Here is an 8,496-nt window from a genome sequence, read left to right on the forward strand (position 1 = left end):
TGAGGAACTGGGCCAGATGTAAAGCTATGCCTGTAATCCCAGCATTCAGGAAGCTGAGGCCAGTTCAAGGCCAGCCTAGGATACATAACAATACTCTATTTTTAAAAAGAAAAAGAAAAAGAAAACAACCAAAGTGAGTTAGTGAAAACTTAGTGTAATTTTATTAACTTAAATGTAACTTAAATTGACCACACTGGTACTGCAAACTAACACTGAGCTGTCTCTTCCCTTCTCAGAGCTGTTTTCTGACATCCTCTCACACTGCAGGAAATGACTCGTTTCTTTTCTCAGTGCTTTAACCTCAAGGTGATAACAAAGGCTGAAAGAAAAGCTTTTTACCTTTTGTAAGAGATCCTTAGTTGGAGAAATGACAAAAATGAGAGAGACCAAAGTATCATAGACTAGGGCAACTTTTTCAATACAGACACCACACTCGAAAAGTCTTGTAAATGTCCTTTCTGTCAATGGAATGCCGGGGAATAGGACCAATCTATACTTAACTCAGATGTTAGTCCAGGCATGTCCTCACTATGTCTGTGGCCACCAGAAGTAAATTTGCTCCAATTCTGTCTCTAGAATTTCCTTTACCTTCACTCAAGAATCAAAGGTATCTTGAGTCTGTCTGCCTAAGCTACATGCAAACATGCTTGGGAGATCATTTCAGATTTCAACTGTTTTGACAAGAATCCAAACACTGAGAATCAAATTCTCCCAGTTACTATTCAAACTCCACTGGACAGAGATGTCTGCAGCCTACAAAACCTGAACATACTTCACACTGGCTAAATTCCCACCGACTTCTGACACATGCTACACATAAAGTAAAGCTTGGTGGTTTAGAAGTCAGAAGGAAATGTTTGAAAGGGAGTAAAATACAATGTACACCTGAACTGGTAACTGATAACGTGCCTGACGATTAGAAAAACATATTTTTGGAAAACTGTCTTTAACCATGTGTCTTAATGGCAAGAAAGCTAATATGTTTTCATTTTATAGTACCCACTTAAAATGCCTCAAATTACCAAAATTCTAGAAGATACTGGCTGTGTAATAAATCCATATACATTTTATCACCCACATTGAGGTACATAAATAGGAAGGCATTCTCTTCACTTAGAAAATATTAACTAAACGTTAAAGTGTTTAGCATAATTTTATTTTTTTATTTAGAATTTAGTCACATGTATTTAAATCCTCCCTATTTTTAAAAGACTTATTTTTATTTATGTGTAGGTGTGTCTTCCTATGTATGCATGTGCATTGAGTGCAGGTGCCAACACAAGCCAAAAAAGGGCACAGGGTCTCCTGGGGCTGTCATCATATGGTGTGGGTCCTCAAGACTGAACTTGGATGCTCTGCAAGAAGAGCAAGTATGCTTAACCTGCGAGCCCACTCTCCAGCCTCGTTTCCATTATTCCAAATGTTCTGATAGAACTTTTTTTAATTCATTTGCTGAAGAGTTATGTTTATAGTTAATATATTACATATTACACTCCAAAATAGAGATAAAGTAATCAACAAAGTCTAGCAGAAACCTTCAACAAATCATGAACTAGTTCAAATTCTCTGATGGTCTATCATAAATTAAAGTTAGGAATGATGGAGCCTAACATCCCTTGATCACTGAGATTAGAGGCTCTTAATGCCAATAAAGCTCTGTAAATTAGTAAACTTAACTTCAATAGGCTTGTTTATTTAGAAGCATGCAAATCCTTTTAAGTAATCAACTTAACTTTCATTTTGGTTAAAGTTAATAGGAAAATCCATGTGTTTCGAGACAATCATTTAAACCGAAACAGGCATCCCTTTGTAGTGTAACTCTCCCAAATCCACCAATATTTTGATAAACAAGATGAATTTAAAAGGTCCAGCCAGACACTAACATCTGCTCCCTCCCCCGCCCTGAATACCTACTGACAGGAAAGGGGAGATGCTGTTGTCCTTTCAGATAAAAATGTCTCCACTCATTACTAGTGCTTTACCCTATCCTGGAGCAGTGGCCATTACATATTGAAAGCAGTTTTCAATGAAAGTACTGGCCAAGAAATGCATCACTATGGTTGCATTATTGAAACTCTGAAATATGTAGTGAAGTCATAAAGGGATAGGTCAGGCTCCACACTTCCCACCTACTGGAAGCAATTTGCAAATACAAAAGTGTTTAACATAAAAAGAGACTCAGAGTGTCTTAGTTTGGGTTTTACTGCTGTGGACAGACACCATGACCAAAGCAACTCTTACAAAGGACACAACATTTAATTGGGGCTGGCTTACAGGTTCAGAGGTTCAGCCTCCTATCATCAAGGAGGGAGCAAGGCAGCTTCCAGGCAGGCATGGCACAGGAAGAGCTGAGTGTTCTACATGTTCATCCAGAGGAAGTCAAGAGCAGACTGTCTCCAGGCAGCTAGAAAGAGGGTCTCCAAGCCCACCTGCATAGTGACACACTTCCTTCCATAGTACCACTCCCTATGGGCCAAGCATATTCAAACCACCACATTTCACTGCCTGGTCTCTATAGGATTGTTCAAACACATGAGTCTATGGGAGCCATACCTAGCATAGTGTAATTGCAAAATACATTTATTACAACTTCAAAAGTCTCATAGTCTAAAACAATTTCTACAATGTTTAAAGTCCAAAGTTCAAAGTCTCTTCTGAGATTCATGCAATCTCTAGACTATAATCCTTTAAGAAGTCACAATCAAAAAGCAGATCATATACCTCCAACATCATGCAGGATATATAAATTACCATTCTAAAACATCATAGGAAATACTGGCCCAAAGCAAGACAGAAAACCCACTGGGCAAACTCCAAACTCTGCAACTCCATGTCAGATGTCAAAGCATTCTTCAGATCTCCAACTCCTTTCATTCTTGTTGACTGCTGTTGATAGATCTTGCACTCAGCAGCAACAAACTTTGTTTCTTGGGCTGGTTCCACTACTTGTTAGTAGCTTTCCTTAGCAGGTATACCACAGCCCTGATATCTCTAACATTTAGGGTATCCAAGGTAACTTCTTCCAATGTATGGAATCCACACATGATCTTCTGGGCTCCTCCAAAGGACTTGAGTCACTTTTCCAGCTCTGCCCTCTGTAGCACTCTAAGCTCTTGTTGACTCTACTTTACTGCAGCTGCTGTTCTTGGTGATCATCCCACAGTACTGGGATCTCCAGTTGCTGGAGTCTTCATTGCAACTAGGCTTTACCAATAGGCCTCCCTTCATGGTGCCAAGACTCAATTTCTTTGCCTGACTCCTTCAGTCCCAGGCTATCTATAAACTGCCACAGAGCCTACACCCTCACCAGCGGCCTTCCCTGGGCTCTCACAGTGCCAAGCCTCAGCTACTCTCAATGACCCTTCATATCTTCAAAACCAGTATGATCTGGGTGATTCTTACATATTCAGGTGTAGTACGAGATACAACCTTGGCTATCTCTGGAACACAGCTTCTTTGTGCTCTCAGAAAACACTTCCCAGAAGATTTCTTCTCAGTGATGTTGGTCTCTTCTTAATCACAACTAATTTCTTAGCTCCAGCTAACCAGCACCAAGTGTTCTTCTATCCTTGACTTTAAAGCCAGGGTCACATGGCTGAAACTGCCAAGTTCTGCTGCTTGCCAGAGCTGGAACATGGCCTCCATGTTCTAATTAAATTATCACCTGCTTTCTGTTTTCCAACTCCTTCACTGTCTAAACTTGGCTGTCCTGGAATTTGCTCTATAGACTGACCATGAACTCAGAGATCTACATTCCTCTGTCTCCTGAGTTCAAGTATTAAAGGCATTTACCACTATGCCTGGACCTAAGTTTTTCTTTGTTTGGAAGTTGCTCTGTATCAGGCTGGCCTTTAGTTCAGAAGTCCACTGGCCTCTGTCTCTTGGGATTAAAGGGGTGTACCACCATGTCAGGAAATAAACTTTTTACAGCCACTATTCCTTAAGATCTGGATCAAAAGCCTGTCTTCCATCTCTGGATTTAGCTCATTCTGAACCAAAATTCCAAATGAAAACAATAACCATGCCCCTTGTTCAACTGAAACAACATAAACAATAAGCTTAGCTGAGTGGGATCTTACTTTGAGGTCACCAATCCCTTAATCTGCTTATCTCCTTGAACATAGGGTTCAGCGCCACTCTCCTTCTTGGTGCCCCTTTATTCTTTGAACCATGCATTTTGTACGTTTCCTTTCAAAACCTTGATCAAACCCCTCTTCATGAGATTAAACCAGAGAGCAAAGTCTCTGCTGAGCTTTTTTGAGACTTCCTCCAAACAAAATCATGGTCAGGCCTATCACAGCAATATCCTAGTCCCTTATACCAACTTCTGTCTTAGGGTTTTACTGCTGTGAACAGACACCATAACCAAAGCAACTCTTATAAGATTTAATTGGGACTGGCTTACAGGTTCAGAGGTTCAGCCCATTATCATCAAGAAGGGAGCATGGCAGCTTCTAGGCAGGCATGGCAGAGGAAGAGCTGAGTGTTCTACATCTTTATCCAGAGGAAGTCAAGAGCAGACTGTCTCCAGAGAGCTAGGAAGAGGGTCTCCAAGCCCACCCCCACAGTGACACATCTCCTCCAACTAGGCCACACCACCTAACAGTGCCACTTCCTGGGCTAAACATACTCAAACCTCCACAAAGAACCTCACAGCATTCTCACCAAGACATTTTACAGTACCATCAACGCAGAAGTATACCAGCAGAACGCTACTGGACAAAGCACTATTACTTCTGCTGTCAGAAGTCATAATTTCAAAACCTAGACTCCTAATAGAAAGCATGGGTAAGTTAGCTGTGGCAGTTGGATGGTGTCTGCTCACCGCTAAGGACTCCTTCAAGTCCATGGCCGAAACTACATCTTCTTCTTCATCATCAGTCACCTGATCCTGGGAACAGTAGTGAGTGCTGTATGCGGAGTGTTCTTCAATTGCTTCCAGCCACTTCTGAAACCCAAGAATTACATAACATTTTTACTCCAAAGAATTAGTTCTAATCTATGAAGCATAAAAATTACATAGAAGGAATAACTACGGTAAAAACACACCCACAATGACATATGACAAGAAACATATGAATGTGATCTGCCTGTGATCTGCCTGCATAGAAAGTTATTCCTAGTGCTCTTCAAATATTATATATATACATGCATATGTATATGTATAAATTAATGCTTAAATATATTATAGAAACTAAGCAATGAATAATTTTTCACTTAAAATGACTTGTTTCCAACACTGTTGAATCATTTAATTCACAGCAGTGGACTTGGACACAGTATTACGAATTGAAAATAAAACTTATATACACAATAATCTTAGATTATTTTAGGAAAGCCGACTGCCTGATGATTTCACTTTTACAAGCTTTGAAAAGAAAATTCATTTGAAAATATGGACTAACAATACTTCCTTGTTTCCTTAAAAAATTGCATGTTGTAATTCTTATAATCCTGTAAAATACTAAGAAATAGGATAGCTAATGGATGGTGCTGGGGGTAGAACAGGAGATAAGGAGGGACAGGGAGGGGATACAAGAAGGGATAGCTACAACTAAGGGCCATTTGATGTATTGTATGAAAAACTAATGCAGTAGAAACTTCTTAAAATATCCACAATTATGAAAAAATCTAAATGAAATCACCAAATAACGGGGAAACAAAGTCCCAACAAATGAATAAACAATGGAAACCTCCAGTTCTGAGACTACGTTACACCTAAGAGAGTCTCTGGCTAAAGGAGCCCTGAGAATACACCCAGATAATGCAGGCTACTGCCAAGGGAATGGGATGTTCTCTATAAACAGATGGTAAGACCCCATTACTGAAGACAGTAACTATACAATTCACTGAGCATGGAGAAATCACGCTGCTGCCAACCTAGAGCCTTCCTCTACTGACTAGTCTTCTTGGTAGTCAGGGCAAGTCTACACACTAGCAGACAAGAAAGGCAAACACCAATCCAGCTATAAACCCTTCAATCGATAATCGTGACCTGCCTGCAGAATATGCTGGTACAATAGTAGCACAAAACTTGTTGATTTAACCAATCAATGATCTGATTGGATTTAATACCCACTCCCTGAGATGAAACCCATACCTGATACTGTTTAGGTGGCCAAAAACCTGAGATTAGGCAGAGAAATCCAAATACTACATTTCTGTTAAAGGAACATAGCAATAAAATGACTCTTAACTACATTTTGCTATACTGGGCTATGTCTGGGCCTTGCTCAGCTATCATCACAGAAGCTTCCCCTGCAGTAAATGGGAAGAAAAAAAGGCCCACAACACACCAAAGTGCAGAGAGTGAGAGAGTTTGGTACACCCAATCCTAAATGGGATTTCTCCATCAAATCCTTCCCCTCAGAACTCAGAAAACCTGTGAAAGAGGAAGCAGAAAGACTGTAAGAGCCAGAGGTGATGGAGGACACCAAGGAGAAAGGCCCTCTAAACACAGCAGGACCAACACACATATGAACTCAGAGTTTGTATCAGCATGCACAGTCCTTGCAGTCTAAATCAAAAGGGCCCCAGAGCTAAGAGGGGAAGTAGACACAAGTCCCCATCCCTAACCCAGAAGCTATCTCTAATTGATAACTGCTCACCAAGAAAGATTAGTTTTCTCCAATAGAGTCTCACTGAGAATACAAACCACCTTAAGGATTGACCCCGCACCCAGCAGTAGACAGCCAACACAAAATGAACTCAATGGCACCTTTGGAGGTCCCATGTCTCATAATGCTTTGTCTGAGCATTATTATTATTTTTTACTCTCTCTCTCTCTCTCTCTCTCTCTCTCTCTCTCTCTCCCTCCCTCCCTCCCTCCCTCCCTCCTTCCCTCTTCCTTTCTCTCTCTCTCCTTCTCTCTTCTTCCTTCTTTTCTTCCTTCTTTCCTTCCTTCCTTTCTTCTTTTCCAAGTCTTTTAAATACATATTGTAGTTTCCAGTGCGGCACTTTTACAGGGTTTGTGTGCATCTGTGTTTCTTTCTCTGCATCTGTGTTCCATATACTTTTTCTTTGGCTTTTTCTCCTGGTAGTTTACTTGCTTCCTCCTATTCCAGTTTGTTTTATTTTATTATTATTTTTAGATGCCTATTTGTATCCTAATAACTCTAATAATCAAAAGGGTATGGATTTGGGTTTGTAGGGGGTTTGGAAGGATCAGGGAGAAACTGGGGAAGAGAAAACTAAAATCAAAATATATTGTATGTAAAAATATTTTCAATAAAAAATGAATTAATTTAGAATTAAAATCTGTAATCCACCAAACTGGAAAATCTAAAAGAAATGGATAAATGTCTTGATATATACAACCTACCAAAGTTGATGAAAACAAGATGAAATATACAATTTAAACAGACCAATAACCCCTAGTGAAAAGTTATTAAAAGTTTTCCAATCAATAAAAGTCCAGAGCAAGATAAGACGAATTCAGCACAGGAATTCTACCAGAGCTTTAAAGAATTAATGTTAACATTCCTGAAAATATCCCACAAAATGGAAACTGAGGAAACATTTCCAAGTTCATTTTACAAGGCCATTATTACCACGATACCAAAACCACACAAAGACCTTCTAAGAAAGAAAATTACAAACTAATTTTCTTTATGAATACACATGCCAAAAACTCAACAAAATACTTACAAATAGAATACAAGAACAAATCAGAAAGATTATATACCATTATCAGGTTCGTGTCATCCCAGAGATGTAATGATGATTCAACAGAAGTAATCAATAAATGTAATCCACCACATAAACAAACTGAAAACAAAACTGCATGATCATCTCATTAGATACAGGAATGGCCTTTGACAAAAATCCAACATTCTCTCATGATAAAAGTCCTGGCGAGACTAGGGAATTCATGAGATATACCTCGACAAAATAAAGGTGGTTTGCAGCAAGCCTGCAGCCAACATCAACCTAAACAAAGAGAAATTGAAAGCAGTTCCACTAGAATCAGGAACAAGAAAAGAATTAGCTCCATAGCCATGCAATATAGAATGTGAAGTCTTAGCTAAAGCAATAAGACAACTGAAGAAGATCTGGGGGTTACAAATTAGAAAGGAAGAAGTCAAAGTATATCTCTATCTACAGATGATATAATTTTATACACAAAAGACCCTAAAACTCCATTAGGAAATGTCTATAGTTAGTAAACACTTTTAGCAAAATATATGGATATAAAACTAGCACATTAAAAATTAACAGCCTTCCTATAAACAAATTACAGACTGAGAAGGAAGTCAGGGAAACAGTACCTTTCTCAATAGCCTCAAAAGTTAAATTTACAAAAAGCTTGTGATAAGGCTAGCCGGGCAAGTGAAAGACTTGGCTAATAAAAACTTTAAGGAACTGAAGAAAAGCCGGGCGGTGGTGGCGCACGCCTTTAACCCCAGCACTTGGGAGGCAGAGGCAGGCAGATTTCTGAGTCCAGCCTGGTCTACAGAGTGAGTTCCAGGACAGGCTATACAGAGAAACCCTGTCTCG

The 8,496-nt window shown here is 39.5% G+C and overlaps 1 protein-coding gene across 3 annotated transcripts in view; it reads right to left on the bottom strand.

The window, feature by feature from the left end:
* Osbpl1a (oxysterol binding protein like 1A) overlaps positions 1-8,496 on the bottom strand; it is a 186,133-nt gene that overhangs the window by 130,089 nt on the left and 47,548 nt on the right. For 2 of the 3 annotated variants that reach the window (XM_029471901.1, XM_021150443.2), the window contains exon 13: positions 4,826-4,948. In XM_029471901.1, coding sequence (XP_029327761.1) covers positions 4,826-4,948 — 123 coding nt within the window. Of the gene's footprint in view, positions 1-1,914; positions 1,956-4,825; positions 4,949-8,496 lie in introns of those variants that run through there. The other variant, XM_021150445.2, reaches the window with a different exon arrangement.

The sequence above is a fragment of the Mus caroli genome, chromosome 18, assembly GCF_900094665.2.
Source record: "Mus caroli chromosome 18, CAROLI_EIJ_v1.1, whole genome shotgun sequence".
Classification (NCBI taxonomy): domain Eukaryota; kingdom Metazoa; phylum Chordata; class Mammalia; order Rodentia; family Muridae; genus Mus; species Mus caroli.